The 20665-nt window shown below is 38.0% G+C and overlaps 1 protein-coding gene across 2 annotated transcripts in view; it reads left to right on the top strand.

Annotated features, from left to right (window-relative positions):
- The window catches only part of LOC107852264 (ferredoxin-dependent glutamate synthase, chloroplastic), a 105527-nt gene that overhangs the window by 24961 nt on the left and 59901 nt on the right, over nt 1-20665 (top strand). For both annotated transcript variants that reach the window (XM_047407902.1, NM_001324694.1), the window contains 6 exon segments: nt 3362-3507; nt 18491-18650; nt 18937-19047; nt 19179-19394; nt 19883-20040; nt 20379-20508. In XM_047407902.1, the coding sequence (XP_047263858.1) occupies nt 3362-3507; nt 18491-18650; nt 18937-19047; nt 19179-19394; nt 19883-20040; nt 20379-20508 (921 nt within the window).

Below are 20665 nucleotides of genomic sequence, written 5' to 3'. Positions count from 1 at the left end.
GTTGTGTTTTATTAAAGACTTTACTTAGATCCAGAAAGTTGGAGTTCAGGTTTTGACATAATAGATTGCCCAACCACATCACAAGAGGAACAAGATTGGCTTCAAAGATCCTTCTCTGAAGAAGAGGTGTTGAATGTAATCAAGCAATGTGATGGAGACAAAGCTTTGGGCCAGATGGATTGACAATGAGTTTCTTCAAGGTTTACAGGACCTTGTGAAGGTGGATCTATTGGAAATTATTCATAATTTTCATCAGATTGAGTTATTTGAAAGTCTTTCAATGCCACCTTCATAGCCTTAATACCAAAGAAAGCTGGAGCTGAGGACTTAAGGATTTCCGACCTATCAGTCTGATAGGAGGAAGTGTCTCAAGATATTTTCCAAGCTTAATACTGAAGGACTGAAGTCAGTTATGGGGAAACTAGTAAATGAACACCAAATGGCCTTTCGAAAAGGTAGACAAATCACAGATGCTGCTTTCTTAGCCAATGAATTAGTGGCATCTAGAGTGAAACGAAAATCTCTGGGAATCTTATGCAAACTTGACCTAGAGAAGGCATATGACCATGTCAACTGGAAGTGTATTGAAGGTGCTGAAAGACATGGGTTTTGGTAGAAAATGGGTCAACTGGATTTGTTTCTGCATCTGTAACATAAAGTTCTCTCTGATTATAAATGACAATAATGAAGGCTTCTTTTCGTTTGAGAGGGGGTTGAGGCTCCTTTATCACCTTTTCTATTTATCTTAGCGATAGATGCACTCAACCACATGATTGGAAGGGCAATGGCAAATGGTTCGTTAAAGGGCTTCTAAGGTCAATTGCAGGGACATAGAGATGATGAAAGGGGAGTCACACATCTGCTTTATGTAGATGGCTCACTAATATTTTGTAAAGCTGAAGTATCACGGATCAGACATGTTAGGGCTATCCTCCCTATTTTGAAGGCATTTCTGGTCTTCATGTTAATTGTCAAAAGTGGTGTCTTTACCAGTGAACAAAGTTGATAATAAGGAGATATTCGCAAGTAATCTTGGATGCCAGGTAGCTGCCTTACCCACAAAGTATCTAGGGATGCCCCAGGGTGCAAAGAACAAAGAGATGAAGGTCTGGGGAAAAGTGCTCGGGAGATGTGATAGGAGATTGGCAAGATGGAGTCGTCAATTTTTCCTTGGGAGGGAGATTAACATTAGTCAAATATGTGTTGGATTCCCTTCCTTCGTATATGATGAGCCTATTTCCTCTACCGAAAGGTATTGATAAGAGAATAAATTTGCTCAGAACAATTTTTTAGTGGAATGAAAACAAGGAGAATAAAGGTTACAACCTTGTAAAATGGGATGTTGTAACACTTAACAAGAAGCAGAGGGATTAGGTATTAAGAGTTCTAGTTTCCAAAATATCTCGTCTCTTGCAAAAATGGTTATGGAGGTTCTGTACTAAGGATATGCCTTTATGGAAAGAATGATTATTGAGAAATATGAACTTCAAAGTCACTGGATCACTGAAGATGCGCTGGGAAATTTTGGTTGTAGTGTCTGGAAGACTATTCGGAGACTGTGGCCCCGGTTTCAAGAAAATATTCAACTCAAGGTGGGTAATGGCCTGAAGATTGAGTTCTGGAATGAACATTGGATAGGTGAAAGGAGCTTGAGATCTCTCTTCCCCATGAATTCCTTCCCAGTCAACATGGTAGGTCCACTATAGCCCAGATGTGGAGCACACAAGGTTGGAACTTCAACTTTAGAAGGGTCCTAAATGATTGGGAGGTTCAAAGAGTGGCAAATTTGCTTATGGTGATAAATGGTTTCAATGGAATTACCAATGCACTTGACAAATCAGTCTAGAAACTTCACAACAAGGGTGCTGCTTTCACCGTGAAGTCATGCTATTGGAGGAGGAATACTGGTCAACTACAAATTAGGAATTTGCCTTGGAAGCTGATCTGGAAAGCCAAAAGGGGAAGCCCCCCTGAAATTTTTTTGTTTTGTGTGGTTAGTTTGCTGCAAAGCTTGTTCGACTCATGAAGTACTATGGAGAAGAAGTAGACATTTGCTCAAGATGTATCATGTGTGGCCAGGATGCTGAAGTAAATAGTCATCTGTTTTTGCACTGTAAAACAACTGCAAATCTGTGGAGCATGTTCTTGTGTATACTTGGAGTGAGTTGGGTGGTTCCCAAAACTACTAAAAGTATGATGGATTGCTGGAAAGATATTGGAAAAAGAGAATCAGAAGAGGACTGGTAGGCATTGATTCCTGCAAGCATCTGGTTGACGTTGTGGACGGAGAGAAATGCAAGATGCTTTGAAGATAAAATCAACAATATTCAAAAGATCAGAATGAACTTAGTCTTCTATATTTTTGGTGTAAGCAGGATATGGTGGGGGATATAGAACTTTTTGTTGATTTTATAGGAAATTGTAAAGATCCATAGATTAGTTCCTGGGCTTTCTGTTTTTTCCCCTATGGGATGTAAGTGCTCATTTCATCATTGTTTGGATGATGAAATTTTTTGAATATACAGTAACCTTTTGATACAAGTCAAATCGCCCCAAAGACTCGAGCTCAAGGCAATTGGCAACGCTTTAGGTATGAAGAGGAGTATTGTGACCCACCATGAGGAGGATGGACGAAGGAAAGTTGCCTCATCTTTAGTATTTGACTTTTGGGTCACTTTTGGGCCCATTTAGCATTGTATTTGACTTTTGGGTCACTTTTGGGTCCAATTAGCATTATGTTTGGCTTTTGGGTCACTTTTGGACCCAATTATGATAAATACTCTAGGCTATAAATAGATAGTCTTCTCTTAGAGTTAGGGTTAGATGATTTTGAATGAGTTTACACTTGAGAGTGTTTATGAAAGTTTGTTGGGAGCTTAGATGATTGTCTAGAAACGTTGGTTGTGAGAGGGTCCAATTCCTTTCTCGGTCTTCGTAGGAGATTGGTACTTGTGGTTATCGAAAGGAAGATCTTCGGGTTTAATATACCCTTTGGTTGTCCTCTCTTTATCTTTTTGCGTTTATCTATCTATCTATTTAGCCTTTACTATCCTTGTTTCTTTTTCTATTATTTCCTTGTTTTTGTGTTTCCGTATTTGTGTTTTCGTTTTCGTATTTTCCTCGTGTATCACCTTTTCCTAAAAAAAAATTATTATTATGATTATTACTGTTGTTACACTGGGTTTGTTGTTGTTGTTGTTGTTGTTGATTATTACTGTTGTTATTGTTATTATTATTAATAATAAGTTATGTTTGTTATCCTATATCAACTTATCATTCCCTTCCAGATCCAATTGATATTTATGTTCTTAACTTGTTTTCTATTTTTTTCTTTTCAAAATTTGGTTGTTGATTAACATAGGTATTCGAGAATACAGAAGTCAAAAAGCGAGTTGCATTGTCCAATCCATATGGGGAGTGGGTTAAAGAAAATTTGCGATCTTTGAAGCCGATGAACTTTCTTTCAACAACAGTAATAGATGGTGAAACCATACTAAGACGCCAACAGTAAGACTTTGGAACTTCGCTTTGTATATAAGGTTTTCTTACCTTGTTGTTTAGGTACTTCAGATGGAATCCTATTCTCCTTGACAGATGATATTTGATTTATAATTGTGTCCTCTGCCCTTACTGCTATAATCACGTTTGTCCTGCCTATTAGTCAAGACCTAGTAAGATATTGGTGATTATGAATAATTTATTTGTTCTATTGTGCATCTGCTGGAGTTTCTGTCTGCTCATTTCTTTTACGCTCACTTTAATTAGTATGATCTCTTTAAAGATTTTCTTCATATAAAATTCAGTAGTCTGGAAAGGACAGCTGCAATGCCAATGCTCTGAGCATTATCATATGCTTCTAAGGAGGTTTGGACTACATCACATGTGTGAGAAATATAAGAGAAAAATATTATTGAATTGTTGTAACTACATTATTACATTGAGGCCCTATTTATAGACAATACATTCCAATCTTTTTCCTAATAGGACACTACATTACAATCCTTTTCCAAGTAGGATTTTATATGCTATTCCTATTCCTACTCATATTCTAACACTCCCCCTCAAGCTAGTGCATAGAAGACATATGAACCAAGCTTGTTATGGATGTAACTAATATGAGAATCGGTGAGGGACTTGGTGAAGATATCTGCAAGAAAACTGATAAGGACTACTTTGGACGTCTGAGAAACCTCAATTGAAACGGAACAAACTGAAAAAATGATCCGAAAAGTAGTAAATATTGCCGTAAAGTCGATGTGTTGCTGGAAAATTGCTGAAAACTGGTATAAAATATATGAGTAATCTTGAAATCAAGAGACGAGTAGATCTTGAACATGAAAGTCACCGGAAACTTAGCCAAAACACGCTCACACGCCGGATTATTAGATTTGATGGCTGAAAAGTGAGTACAATCGGAGGAAAACAAAAGTATATGGGTAGGGTCGGAATGATGACACGACCCTATTGAAAAAGAGAAATATTTGTAGGGTCGGAATGATGGCACGATCCTATTGAGAAATAGAAATTATATGAGTAGGGTCGAAATGGCGGCATGATCCTACTGGAAAAGAGAAATTATATGGATAGGATCGGAATGGTGGCACGAACCTACTGAAAAAGATCTGAGGAGTCACTGGAAAGACATACGGAACTAGGTAAATTAAATCTGAGGAGTCACCGGAAAGATGCATGGTGCTACGCAACTCAGATATGAGACAGTAGTCCAAAAAAATGCACAGTAGTACGCAAATCAGATATGAGAAAAGTCACCGAAAAGAAATACGGTGCTAAGAAAAATAGATATGAAAAAGTAGTCACCGGATAGATGCATGGTTTTACGCAAAGATATGAGAAAATAGTCACCGGAAAGATACACAGTGAGTCAGTGACCCAACTTTTGCTAACATAATCATTGGCCAGACGGGTGGCATATATGGATTATAGCCGCCCGCCGGCAGCGGAAACTCTTTGATTCTTTACCAAGATCGTAGAAGTTTTGATACCATGTGAGAAATATAAGAGAAAAATATTATTGAATTGTTGTAACTACATTATTACATTGAGGCCCTATTTATAGATAATACATTGCAATCTTTTTCCTAATAGGACACTACATTACAATCTTTTTCCAAGTAGGATTTTATATGCTATTCCTATTCCTACTCATATTCTAACAACATGCAGTTCAATTAAGTAGTGATTTTATTGTGTGAACAAGATGGGAAATAATAAAGCTTGAACTTGGTACTTTTGGCACAGTGAATATTATTGTCTTTTTAACACAAGACTTTCTTCATGAACAACATCATCAAATACTAATGCTATTTGTCCTCAATGTTTAAAAGAAAAAGTCGTTTTTCTACATAATAGGCATCAATTGGCTTAACTAAGCTGCATTTTCTTCTGGCAGATTTCTTTTCTAATTCCTTTAGTTTCTTTGTGGAAGCTGCACTTGCACATGCTCATCCTTTTATGGGAAGAGTCGTGAGACAGGATTAAGTAGATAACAGATTACCTTCTTTTGAAGCTTATCCTTATTTGCATGTCTTGATGTATAACCAATGCATCCTTACACATCTATAGAATTAGATTAAAGACAAACACTCTTTGCAAGTTTTCTTTTGTCTCTTGAACGTGAAATGAACTCAGAAAGCAAGGAGGATACCAAGTGGAGACTTGTACCAATATTTTTTGGTGACAGGCTTCATCTTCATAGATGGTGTTGATGTAAGGTGAAAATATGAAATTTGCATGCAAGACTCTGCTTACAGAAGTTGGCAATTTAGAATGTGGAATAATAGTTTTAACAGATCAAATATTAAATATAATTTGAGGCACAGAAGAAAAGCTTACCAACAACAACAACATGCCCAGTGTAATCCTACAAAGTGGCAATTGTGTGTAGCAGGGAAAAGCTTTTCTAGATGCTGTAAGTTCAGAAAAGAAAGGGGCAAAGTGAAGGATCCATTGTACCTTGCAAATGTTGTGAGGACAATTTTAAATTCGTCAAGAAAACAAGAGAAGAGATAACAGAGTGAAAGGTGAAGGAAACAAGAAAAGGGAGGGTCATTTACCGAGGAAAGAGTAGAGTGTCTCGGTGAAAATCAGTTATATATATAGCTTCTGGAAATTTTGGTATTGGAACAGTATGTTCTATTTATTCAAAGAGTACACAATTTACAGGAGAAAACAATTCTTTTTTTTGATAAGGTAACATTTGTATTGATTCCACAAAATCATTAGGTTATAGTTACAAGTTACATCTAGGCTTGGTAAGCAAAAAGAAAACAAAATTCTATAGGGAATCTAAAAACTTTTCCAGTGTCCCTATATTTGTAATGAAATTTCGAAACACCAAAAATGTAAAAGTTGAATACAATTATGCTTTATCGTTTGGTTGGAGTTGCTTTTGTTTTCAAAACCTCTTGAGTTTCTCTTTTTCCAGATAGTCCACCAAATGCATGCATCCTGGAATCATTTTCCAGATCTTTTTTTGGGCTTTAGATCCTCCTCTCCTGCTCCAGCTATTTAGCACATCCAGTGTATTGGTGGGCATTGCCCAACTCAATCCTATCTTAGCTAGAAAGATGTTCCACAACTGAGAGGTCACCTTACAATGCAAAAAAAAGTGGCTATTTGTTCTGCAAAATCTCCACGTAGAAGGCAAATAGAGCATAGGTGTATTCCCCTTCTTTGCAGCCTATCTTGTGTTTAACAAGCTTTCTTTACCACTAACCATACAAAGCACGCTACTTTGTATGGTATGTTTGTCTTCTATAATTGTCTCCAGGGCCATTGTGTTTGTGTTGCTGCAATTTCTCTAATGATATGCTGACCTTATTGAATAAACTCCTGTTTTGTCTCTCGACCAACCTAATCTATCGTGATCCAATGACACTCTATTGAATTGGTTGAGACTATTGAAAAATGCAATGAATCTGTCCAGCTCCTAATCATTCAAGTATCTTCTAAAAGTGAGGTTCCATCCTTGATTATTCCATACCTCACTAACTTTTGCCCTTTCTTGCTGGTTCAGCGTGTAAACTTCGGGATACAACTGCTTTAAAGGGCTATTGCCTGACCAATTATCTTCCCAAAAGGAGATTCTTTGCCCATTCTCTATTTTATAGTTGATGTTGATGCTGAAAATGTTCCTCAAGTTTCTGATGGTTTTCCACGCACTAACCCCATACACAGTGCTTACAACTTTGGTTTTCCAAGCATCTTCTTCTCCATATTTTTCCTTAATCACTTTCTTCCACAGTGCTTGATCTTCATTTGTGTATCTCCAGAGCCATTTCATAAGGAGGCTTTGGTTTTGCTTTCTTAAGTTCCTTATGCCCAATCCTCCTTATTTCTTGCTGATTGTTAATATTTTTCCTTTGACTAGATGTATACCTTTCTTCTTTTTGTTTCCTTTCCATAAGAAGTTGCTTCTCATTATGTCCAACCTTTTTTCAACCTATGGTGGTATAGGAAAGAGTGATATCATGTAAGTGGGGAGCGCATCTAGAACACTATTAATGAGTATAAGTATGCCGCCTTAAGATAGGTACCGACTCTTTCATCTAGTGAGTTTTCTCACATTTTTCAAGCACTCCATTCCAGATGTCAATGGATTTACAATGTGCCCCCAAGGTCATACCTCGGTATGTTGTGGGCAGTGTGCCTACTTCTCCTCTTAGGATATCCACATAAAGCTGAAAGTTTTGAGGTTCATTAACTGAAAATATGAAACTCTTCCTCCAATTTACATGTAACCCAGAGACCCCTTCAAAAATTGTCAAAATAACTCTCAAAATCTTCATCTGCTCAGCCTCTGCATTGCAAAGGATAATTGCATCATGTGCGTATAACAAATGGGTGATTTCAAGATTGTCCCCTTGTTTGTTACCGAATTTAAAACCTCTGAGCCAATTGTTTCGGTGAGCTGTGAGCAACATGTTGTTTAGACCCTCCATGACAATTAGGAAAAGGAAAGGTGAGAGGGGATCACCTTGACGTAATCCCCTACTTGAAGTGAAAAAGCCTTTGGGTGTACCATTGATCACCCATTTATTTTCAAAACCCATTCTCTTTCGCATGTTAAGCAGAAAGTTCCAGTTCACATGATCAAAAGCTTTTTCTATGTCCAACTTACATAGAATACTAGCTTTAGTCCAAACATTCATTAGCAATCGGTGCAGCATCTATGATCTACCCACCCTTGATAAAAGCCATCTGATGTGATTCCACCAGTTTTGTGCATTTCTGTCTTCAACCTTTTTGTGAGAAGCTTGGATATGATTTTATATACACTACCTATCAAACTGATAGGTCTGTAATCTCTCAACTCCTTTGCATCACTTCTTTTGGGGATCAATGCTATGTATGTGGCATTGAAGCTTTTTTCAAAGTACTCCTTATTGTGGAAATTGTATATTGCCAACATGATATCTCCTTTGACTGTATGTCCTAATAGTGGATGTAGAAACCTATATTAAAACCATCTGGCCCCGGAGTTTTGTCCACATAACAAAGCTTTATACATTCAAATACCTCTTGTTCTTCAAAGGGTCTTTGTATCCAGTCCTTTTCTTGATCAGATATCATAGGGCCTGCAATCTGATTGAATTCTGATCTCTGAAAAAACTGTGTTTTTGTCCCCTTGTTTCAACCATTGTACTCTTGACCTTTGTCTCCAGTGTATTTCCTCCCTTGTGGCCAGCTCTTCAAACTTAGTGTTCGAGTCTGCTTTTAATGCAGTTTCAGCACTATCTAGACTACTTATCTGTTGTATCTTGTCTAGGGCTGAAATCTGGTTAAGAATGTTAAGTTTTTCCATCCTTAGATTGCCCATTAGTAACCAAATTCCATTCCCTGAGCTTAGACTTCAAAGCCTTCAGTTTCATTACTAGTATAAAGTCAGGTGTGCCTGACAATGTGGAAGAGTCTCACCATATCTTCACCTGATCTTTGAAGCCATCTACTCTCAATTACCAATTTTTGAATTTGAAGTAGGATTTGAGCTGCTCCAATTCCCACATTTCAAGGATAGAGGCGAGTGATATGAGATAACTTTGGGGAGAATTGATTGGTTTAGCTTGTAAATTCCTCATCCCATTGAGGGGTGAAGAAGAATCTATCTATTCTTGAAAAAAAATCTTGAGTGCGACCTCTAAGCTCAAGTGAAGGTTCCACCATTTAGAGGAGGATCCACCAATTCTGAATCTTCAATGAACTTTGAGAAATCTTCCATACTTCTGGACAAGGTGGTTGCGTTCTTTTTGGCAGAAATAAACTTGGCTGTGTTGAAGTCTCCGCAAGTCACCCATAAATCTTCGCAAAGACCCTTAACTCCACTAATCTCTTCCCACAATTCTAATCTTTCTCTTATAGAATTTGGCCCGTAGGCTCGTTGCTTTCAACGTTTGTATGTTAGAAATAGTAAACTGGAGGTTGTATATCCGGTATAATTTACAGCCGCTTGCACTGGAACAAGATTTACTTCAATTTTGGTTTTAAGTCATATGACATTACTAGATGGAACTCAGACAATGCAGTTTGATACGAATGGGTTGAGAGGAGTAGAAGAGACTAATGAGAAGAGCATCAATGAGCAGCAAGATAATGGAGTGGATTTGCTTTACTTTAAGAGAAGTTTCCAAAGATCAGAAGAAGGTGGTCAGAAGATGGAAAACCTCAGAAAGAGATGAAATAGTTTTTAGCACAAGAAAGCAGAATGAGCATGGGAGATACATGAGTATTCTCTCAGTAAATAAGGGAGGGAATAAGGGAGGGAGGTTAGTATTGATTTTACCAGAGACAACATTAAATACAGGTTGCGTGACATAGCATTTAAGATTGAGAACTTCATTAAAGACCCCAAAAAACAGGAAAATGTTGGTCCTTTAATGTTAACAGAAGCCAACTACCCCTTTGCAAAAACAGTTAAGGAAAGTAAATGGCAATCTAGAGACATTCGAGAAGCTGCAGTGAATAGCTCGGCAGGCAGAATTGAAATTGCAGGCTCTTCAGAGTCTCAAGATGAGGGACTGTTAAGTAGATGTCTTGTTGGTAGCCTAGAGATGATCTGCAAGGAGAAGCCCACGCTGGTTGATATGAGGGCATGGTCATCTCATACCTGGAAAAATGTTTTTGGGATGAACATCTATGAGATGTACGGAGACATGTTCCTTTTTGAATTTCCAAATATATACATGGCAGAGCAAGTGCTACAAGGTCAGTGGACCTGGAAGAAGAAAAGATTCAACCTTTAAAGATGGTCTCCAATGGCAGGTTGTGTTACCAATTCCATTGTACCAAAGGAGACATAGATCAGAGCAATTGGAATACCTCTGCACCTATGGTCGCAAAAGGTTTTCTATGAAATTGGACAAATGTGTGGAGGTTGGGTGGCCACAGAAGAAGAGACGGAGCTCAGAAATACATGAAATGGGCAAGAATTTTGGTGGCTAATGATGGAAGAAAGATACCCAGTGAAGTATCAATAGCTCATAACGGTAACACTTTTTTCATCTCGATTTGGGCCGAGAACAAACCCAAATGCGAAAGATTATCGGAGTTGCCCAAGGAAGCTACCAAAGCTGACGATGTTGACGGTTACACAATCCACCTTTTTACCCTAAACAGAGGCAACAATCGTACTATGATTTTGAATTCCCATCAATCTAGGGATTTGATCTGCAGAAACCACATAGGTTTTCCTCAATTTACAGCTGGATCACGTGGAGCAGATAACACACGTGAGGGGCACACCACCAACTTAAATGAAACCCCACAATTGGGACGGATCAGGAAGTACAATGATATATCATCTTTTAATCCAGAAGATGTGCCTGATTTTGCAGCCCATGTGATATTTAATGAGAGATAAACACATATCATCTTTGAATTCAGAAGTTGGGCCTGATTTTGCAGCCCATGTGATATTTAATGAGAGATAAGCACAAAGGCCTAGTCAAATCGCAACAGAACTCTTTTGTGATAATGCGAAAGAACCTTTCTCTTAGAGCCTCGATCAAAAGACTATGCAGACCAAGGAGATTAACACGGAAAACTCGGATAAAGCAGTAGTCAATGTAAGCGAGGTCAAGGAAGATGATTCTACCATGGAATTGATGGAATTAGAAGTACGGGGGATGTCGAGGGAGGTGACTGTGAACTCAGATATAATCTCGACAGAAATAGTGGTCCAAGATGAAGCTGCAACAATGGTGAATTGGGAGATTGAAGGCGTAGAGCCCCTGCGAGTTCAAGCACAACTGTTAATAAAAAAAGAGAAGGAAACTTCTGTCTAGATGCAACAAAATATGCTAAAATTAGGCAAATTACTGGGAGCTGATTTTTTGGGGCATAAGGAGGAAGCTTTGGAACTATTACTGCAAGTAGATAGCTACAGGATAGCAAAAAGAATGGAGTCAGAAGCAATATGTAAAAGATCCAGGTTCAAAGAGGCATAAGAACTAAAGAGTTTGGTGGCTTTTGATGTGAAATTCAAGAGTGGGGGCGATAGGAACAAGGGGAGAAACTATTCGAAAATTGCTTAATGCAGTTCAAATTGATTTCTTCGAATGTGAGGGGTTTAAATTGTAGGGATAAAAGGAGATTAGTTAAAAGTATGGTGATGGGTTGGAATGCTGATATTATATGCATACAAGAAACAAAGCTAGAAGGGGAGTTGACAGAAACAGTTAAACAATTATGGGGGGTGGGGGAGGTGGATAAAATTTGCTTGTCTAGAGGCTAGCGGGACAAGAGAAGGAATTTTGATGCTTTGGGATAGTAGAGTTTGAAAGGGGGATGTCCTAGAAACAGATGTACACCTTAACATGTAAATTTGAAGCAGTGATGCAAAATTTCTCCTACCATATTATAGGGGTCTATGCCCCCAATTGCTATGTTGAAAGGAGATTAGTATGGGAGGAAGTTGGGTCTGTTAGGGGTTTTGATGGAAGGACCATGGGTAGTATGTGGGGATTTTAATATATGTAGGTTCATCTCAGAGAAGAGGAATTGTACTAGAAGAACAAGGGCATCAAGAATTTCCTCTCAGATTTTATTGAGGACATGTGTCTTATCGATTTGCAGCTGGAGGATACCAAACATACCTGGTTTAAAGGGGAAAGTCGTGAAACTGCATCAAGAATTGATAGGATTCTAATATCAGAAGAATGGGATGAGAGTTTTAATAACTTGAAACAAATGCTATTACAGAGGATAACTTCTGATCACACTCCTATTGCCATTCAAGGTGGAGCTTGGAATAAGAAAAAAAGCTACTTTAAGTTCGAAAATTTGTGGCTTCACACTAATGGCTTCACTGACAGAATTAGGGGATGGTGGAACAACTTTAATTTTGCTGGTAGATCAGAATACATTCTAGCATGCAAGATGAAAGCTTTGAAAAGCAAACTCAAAGTGTGGAGCAAAGCTGAGTAAGTTTAGGTGTCCAAAAAAAGATCCTGTTAAGTAAGTTGGTAGAATCAGAATCAATATCAAGAGATAGAATTCTTACTGAAGAAGAGATTCAAACAAAAGCAGGGTTAATGCTAGAATACGAGGAATTGATTAAAAGGGAGGAGATTGCATGGAGACAGAGATCCAGAGCCTTATGTCTAAAAGAGGGGGACAGGAATACAACGTTCTTCCACAAAGTTGCAAATGCTTACAAAAGGTATAATAGCATAGACCAGTTGCTCGTACAAGGAGAACTCACTCAGGATTCTGCGAGAATCGAATGGGAGATAGTAGATTTTTATCAAAATTTGTACATTGAAACAGTGTAGTGAAGACCAGCCAGTCACAATACACTTCCATAATTGCCCAGATATAACAGTGGAAGAAAGTGAGTGCCTTCACGCAATATTTGAGGAGGAGGAAGTGTGAAGAAGTATAAAGTTATGTGCAACAGATAAAGCTCCAAGACCCGACGGCTTCACTATGGGGTTTTTCAGCAAGTGCTGGGAAGTGGTAAGAACAGATGTCATGAATGCATTCCACAACTTTTATGAGCAAGAAATGTTTGAGAGGAGCTACAATGCCACTTTTATAGATTTAATCCCAAAAAAGAAAGGTGCTAAAGAATTGAGAGATGTCAGACCAATTAGCTTGATTGGTAGCATATATAAAATATTTTCCAAAGTTCTCATTGAAAGGTTGAAAAGGGTGATGGGAAAACTTGTCGACTCTCAACAAATGGACTTCATCAAAGGCAGACAAATTATGGATGCAGTACTGGTGGCTAATGAAGCTGTGGGATCTAGATAGAAGCAAGGAAAACCAGGAATAATTTGCAAGTTAGACATCGAAAAAGCCTATGACAATGTCAGCTGGGCTTACCTGATAGCAGTTTTGAGAAGGATGGATTTGGGGAAAAATGGATTCACTGGATAAGGTATTGCATTTCAATATTGAGTTTTTCAGTTCTTATCAATGGTACCCCAGCAGGGTTCTTCAGATCACAGAAAGGTCTCAGACAAGGAGATCCATTGTCTCTTTTTTTGTTTTTACCAGTAATGGAGGGCCTCAATAGTATGGTTAAATCTGCAAATATTTATGGGTGGCTAAGAGATTTTAATGTGGCTAGAGAAGGAAGAGACAACCTGGAAGTGACTCATCTGCAGTATGCAGATGATAAACTAATCTTTTGTCATGCTGATGAAGAACAACTCAGAGTATTAAAGATAATCCTTGTCCTATTTAAGGGCATGTCTAGACTACACATTAACCAGAGGAAGAGTTTCTTGTACCCTATTAATGAGGTCTCAAATATGGATTCCCTGAATGCTATTCTGAGTGGTAAAATAGTGGTCTGCCGACCACGTACATAGGTATGCCATTAGGAGCAAAATCAAAGTCAAAAGAGATATGGAACAATGTGGTTGAAAAGTGTGAAAAGAAATTAGCTAGATGGAAAAGACAATACTTGTTATTAGGGGGGAGATTTATTCTCATCAATTCAGTTTTAGACTCCTTGCCCACTTATATGATGTCCTTGTTCCCTATTCCAGCAGGGGTCATTAGCAGATTATACAAAATCAGAAAGAATTTCCTGTGGCAAGGTAATAAAGACAAAAAAGGTTACATCTAGTCAAGTGGAAGTCAAGAATCTGGAGTATCATAGCAAAGCACTCAGAATGAAATGGTTGTGGAAATATGCTAATGACAAACAAACTTTATGGGGGAAAGTGATAAAAGCCAAGTATGAAGAGGAAGATGGATGGATGACTAAAGAAGTTACAACTCCATATGGAGTTAATTTATGGAGATCCATAAGAATCCTATGGAATGAGCTGAAAAGCTTCTCCAGGATCAAAGTGAACAATGGGAGAAAAACCTGTTTTTGGAATGATGATTGACATGAGGTTGGTAATATGGAAACGAGGTTCCCAGAAATACACTCCATAGTGAATCACCGACATAGTACAATAGCCGAACTCTGGATACAAGAGGGGTGGAATTTCAGTTTCAGAAGGCAACTCAATGATTGGGAAGTGCAAAGAATGACAGAATTCGTAAGTCAAATTGAACACTTTAGTAGGTTGAAGAAAGGAGGTCATGAACTACGGTGGCTAGGCAGTGAAAAGGGCTCTTTCAAGGTGAGCAAAGCTTACAGAAGGTTGAACAACTCCAACATGTAGCTAAACAGGTGGCCATGGAAAAATATTTGGAATGCCAAAATCCTATACAAAGTGGCATGTTTTGTATGGCTTTTGGCAAGGGAGGCAGTTCTTACTCAGGAGAATCTCATGAAAAGGGGAATAACAATATGCCCCAGATGAGTCCTATGTGGTGAGAACGAAGAAACTGTTAACCATTTGTTTTTGCATTGCAAGATTACAGGACAGCTGTGGAGAGTGTTTTTGAACCTTAGAGGTGTATCATGGTGTATGCCAGGGAAGATTACAGAAGCCCTATCAAGTTGGGATCTAGTTGGAATGCAAGCAAAGAGTAGAAGCAAATGGAGGATAGTTCCAGCTAACATTTGGTGGTCAATCTGGAAAGAAAGAAATTCCAGGTGTTTTGAAAATGTAGAAAATAGTGTGCAACAAATCAAGTTAAATTGTATCTTGATTTTGTGTTTTTGGTGTAATCAAATATGGTCAAATGATCCCGTCTCTATTATTGATGTTTTAGACTCATTATAGATATAGGATCATAGAGTTTGGTAGTACGCTTGTAAATATGGTTGTGCACTACCTTGTTCTGAATATATAAGAAGTTACCAGTTTAAAAAAAAAAAAAAAGAATTTGGCCCATAGACACTAGTCACACACCACTTGAAATTCTGATTTACTTCCTTGAAACTACTAGATAATGAGTATACCCCAGCACAAATGAGTTCCCCCTCCCATAATCTACTATCCCAAATGATTAAGATTCCACCTCTAGTACCATTTGCTTGTAGATTCTCCTATTTGACCCACCTATTAGCCCAAGTTTCTTTAACGTATGTAGCTATATCCCCTCCAACTTTGTTTCTTGTAGACAGTAGATGTCGGCTCCCCATTCATGGATCAAACTCTTTAAGACTGTTCTCTTCCCCCCATCATTGATACCCATCACATTCCATGAGATGATATTCAACTTCATGATCCACCTTCAATCGTCAATCTCCCTTTGGGTTTGCTTCTATTGCTCTTGAGCTTCATATAAAAAACTAAACCTTTAAGTTCCTGAATACCTTTCCACTTGGTAGTTTCACAGTTTTTTGGAACTTGAGGGGAATTTTTATTCGATCTCAGCGTGTTAATTTTTGAGAACAATTCTTGACTCTCTTTTTCACACTCTCTGTAGTTTACTCCAAATTGTTTACAAATTCTACTGATGTTCTTGAACATTCCCAGAGACACATAGATTCCTTACACGGGGGAATGTGCATCTTCTATCCGTAAAGGAGCTTCTTCACATATCTCTATAGGTTGCATGTCAGAAATTGGTAAAAAGATGAATTGATGGGCTAAATTTTCATCTGCACTATCAAAAGTGTCCCTGCTTCTTCTCCTTTTCTCTTAGTTTTCGTTGTTTTTTACTGTCACTGCTTGCGTGGAATTCTCCAGAATTTGACAGATCTGAGCCTCAGTTAACATTGGGTCATATTGTGGTCGATTGGGCTCGATACCAATATTTTTGTCATCTGAATTGGGTTAAGGCACAAGGTACCAAGGGATATCCCTATCACGTGCAGGTTTTTTAAAATCGTTGGCTTCAACCGAGGAGCCGACGTGCCCGCATACCTCTTTTGCATATAGGTCAGTGGATAAAAGAGTTTGACCCTGGTTATTATCCAAAGGGTGTAAGGATTGTTTTCCGACCATCTTCCTCTACTTCATAGTTGTCGGGATCTCACACCAAATGGGCTTATTAAAGATGTAGCCATCGCTTTCCATCTCAATATCTTTGGGTACTGCTTTCCCGTCACCCTTGACTTTGATTCGTGCCCAGCACCCAGATGATCTTTTAGTATTGTTTCTTCCTCTGTTTCAATCCGTCCACCGCATGTATCTCCTATCTTCCGGAAAATGGATTGTGTCCATAGGCTCAGAGGTAATCCATATATGCGAATCCATACCCAGGTTCGTGATTCCTTTTCCGGCCAACATCCTACCGTTGGAGTCCACCAGTCCAGACTCAGAATGGACCTCTTCCACCTCCACTCTCCTTTCAAGACATGTTCTGCTTCCTTCCTAGTCGGAAGTTCGAAGAGGAATTGAGAGTCATTCATTACATACACGTTGGTTCCATGTGTTGTGTTCCATACGCTGCTCACCCACCTTCTTACATCATTAAGAGTTGGGATTTCACGGCTTTCTGACATGTATTTTCCCATGATGCATCTGCCAAGTACATCGTCTTCTGAAACCTTTGACACTCCAGCAACTTTGATTCTTGAGTTGGATTTTTAGGTGACGCTCCTTTTATTGCTGCCGATGACCATTTAATGCTTCTGATAGACTCTGCAAAGGAGAACTTTTGATGCTGATGCTGTTGATTGAATGTAGGTGGACCCTTTCTGGTTGGGGTCGCAATAAATTTTTCGATCTTCTGAGCTATTGCTGCCCAACCAGCATTTAATGCAATTTCTGGAGATATAATTATTGATCTATTCCCCCCTGTACTGCAATAAAGCTTATGTACCTGCCGTGTTCATTGTATTTAAGGTAACAATAGAACTCAGCAAAAAGATCTCTTGTTTTCCATCTCTTTGTTGACATTTTCTGCTCCTTTGATGCATCACTAAATACATGAACTAACCATTTCATAACTTTACGGCTTAAATATACTTTTCTCATCAAATTTCTGCTGCGCTCAGTCCATTCAAACCAAGTCTCAGACTTCAATGAGGTTTTAGAAATTTGAAATGATTTAAAACCAGCATGGTAGTAAATCCTATCTCCCCCATGAGAACTAAAAGCAATAAAAGAAAGAAAAATGTGTTATTCTTAAATTATCTTGCACCTATGGATCATAATTTTGACAAAAACAATTGAACTCTTAAAACTAGCTATGTAGATTTCATTAACCTTGTGCTACTCTATTGCCTGGTGCAAAAAATGGGTGCATTAGGAGAAAACAAATCTTTTTTCCCTTGATTCTAGATAGTCTAGAACTAAGCGGACAATTCTAATCTCTTAATATCTGAAACTTTCCTAACTTATCTGATCTGATTTGATCCCATGTTATCAGAATCAGATAATACAAATCAACACTCTCCTTCAAGTTGGCATGTAGATATCTAACATGCCTAACTTGCTTACAAGACGTTCAAATTTCGGTTAAAACAATCCCTTATATACATATTTGCTATTTATTGATCAGTTGACAAAAATGGCAGGCACACACTTCCTTCTTCGAGATTCTCCTTGATGAAATGTCTATCCATGTCAAAATTGATCTATCATGTTGAACTAGATTGTGAGCAATACTTGCGGAAGCTAGAATTAAGGGATAATCAAGATATCGAAATAGTATGTTCTATTCATTCAAAGAGTACAATTTATAGAACAAAACTAATCAATGAAAAATCTAAAGAATCCCTTTATCCTAGATAGTCTAGAATTAAGGGATATCTAATCTAAATCTAATCCCTCAAATCTGAAACATTCCGAACTTATATGATCTGACTTAATCTCATAGCAGATAATACAGACCAACTGCTTCCTTTGAGGATCCTCAAAGTTTGCGTTGTCGTTTGAGCATCAGAGACAAAGGAAGTTTGCGTTGTCGTTTGAGCATCAGAGACAAACGAAGGAATACTTCCCAATCATTTCATCCCATATTTTGGTTTCAGTGATGTGATGAGAATAATAACTTCTCATTGCACATGGAGATTTGGTCCTATGTTTGTTAATGCATCTGTCGAAGTATAGAACTTGTTGTGGGTAGAATCGCTCTCTTCCCTATGGTTGTTCTAAGTGCAAATTCTCTTGACAAATTAGTTATATCACTCATTATTAATTTATGTTATAATTTCCTTTCCATAAAACAGGGCATATGGCTATTCTAGTGAGGATGTTCAAATGGTTATTGAAAGTATGGCTGCACAAGGGAAGGAGCCTACATTTTGCATGGGAGATGATATTCCCTTGGCTGTATTATCTCAAAAGCCACATATGCTATATGATTATTTCAAGCAACGGTTTGCTCAGGTGGGAAATGTTGTTATTTGTAGTCTTGGATATTCCCATGAGGTGTCTGCAGTGTCTTTAGATATGTCATCGTTTTGCTTCCAACATTTATTGTGTAGCTTCATAGGATGTCAAGCGTGTTTCTTTCTCTTTTTGTAGGAGTCTTTCTGATTGTAGGTATGCTTGTCTTTTCAAAGAAGTCTTGCGATAAGGAAATTGTCTGAAAGATGTTTTGCTTACTTGATGTTTGGCTGAAAGGTATTTATTGAGTCACCGGTCTAATATGGTTTATGTGCATCTATGTCAGGTTACAAATCCAGCTATTGATCCTCTCAGAGAAGGATTAGTCATGTCCCTTGAAGTCAACCTCGGAAAGCGTAGAAATATACTAGAGGTTGGACCTGAAAATGCTTCTCAGGTTGGTCAACTCGTCTACTTCCTTTCAACTTTTGATAATCTGTTGTTTTAACATTTTCTGATCTTATGTTTTATAGATGTATCGTGTATCATTTGTGATTTTCTATTGCTTACAATTTTGTTTTTCGTCAGTTTATTTTGCCCAGTCCTGTTCTTAATGAAGGAGAGCTTGAATCTCTTTTGAAAGATTCACACTTGAAACCTCATGTTTTGCCAACATTTTTTGATGTTGGGAAAGGAGTTGATGGGTCCTTGAAACGGTCACTCTATAAACTATGTGAAGCAGCTGATGAAGCTGTAAGAAATGGTTCTCAATTGCTTGTTCTCTCCGATAGGTTTGATGAATTGGTAAGCTCTCTTTTGGCAATTTTCATGCTGTTATCTGCCTTTTTGTTTCAGTGGTGGATTGTGTGCGTAGTTTATTGGCATTTTGGGCAGGTGCTCAGTTTTTCAATTTTGAGTCATTTTTAGTTGGCCCCTTGTGGGATTATAGTGGGTATGGCTCTTTTTTTTTTTTTTTTTTTTTTTAATATATACATATACATATATATATATATATATATATAGTAACAATACTTGTTTCAAGGAATATTCACACTGTTAAGGTCATCATCTTTTTCTTTTTTCTTTTCTGTGTCTTGATATCTTTGAAGTCTGGTTCTTTCTGAATTTCCTCTCTGATGTGGTTCCTTCCAAAGTACAACTTTCTGCAATAGAAGTCTGTCTTTTGGATCTGTTTATCTATTTTTCCCCTCTTAATTCCTCCCTGATATGAACTTTATTGCTCTTATTGTAGTTAACAAATGCAATTAAACTTAGTTCTTTGCTGCCTCCAGGAGGCTACTCGGCCTGCGATTCCAATTCTTCTTGCTGTAGGTGCTGTTCACCAGCATCTGATTCAAAATGGCCTTAGAATGTCAGCTTCAATTATTGCTGATACTGCCCAGTGCTTCAGTACTCATCAGTTTGCTTGCTTGATCGGATATGGTGCAAGGTTATTTCAAGGACATAAAGCTCCTTTCTGCTTTTATTTCTCCTCTCTATGTGATTTCAAGTGCGTCAATCTGTATTCTTTTGTCAGTCTGTACAATATAGTGACAAGAATAGATACTGCAGTTAACCTTATCGAAAAGGTGGAGAGATTTATTGTTCAGTCTGTTTGGCATACCACCCTCTTTATCTGTGATCTGTATCCTAACATACTAGATTCGTTCAATATAATTTACCACTGGTAATGTTATCTTTTGCCCGTAACATATATCATCTGGGGTCAGCGCTGCTGTTGTTTAAACATTCAGGCAAAGGCATACTTATATTTTCTTTGTCATTCAGTGCTGTTTGTCCATACTTGGCATTTGAGACATGTCGACAATGGCGCTTGAGCACCAAAACTGTGAACTTGATGCGAAATGGGAAAATGCCTAGTGTCACCATTGAACAAGCTCAAAAGAACTTCTGCAAGGTATTCCTCTTTTGGTGAAAATATGCTTAGTAAATTTCTGTTTCCTGATGGGCTTTTTCATCAACGAAAAACAACCATACAAAAATATTTTGCTAATGGAATTTTAGGGTTCAGAAGTGCCTTTTGTTTTTTCTACATAATCTTTGAAGATGCAACT

The sequence above is a fragment of the Capsicum annuum genome, chromosome 3, assembly GCF_002878395.1.
Source record: "Capsicum annuum cultivar UCD-10X-F1 chromosome 3, UCD10Xv1.1, whole genome shotgun sequence".
Taxonomy (NCBI): Eukaryota; Viridiplantae; Streptophyta; class Magnoliopsida; order Solanales; family Solanaceae; genus Capsicum; species Capsicum annuum.
Note: the sequence above shows the minus strand (reverse complement) of the source record. Positions and strands in the feature narration are given on the sequence as shown.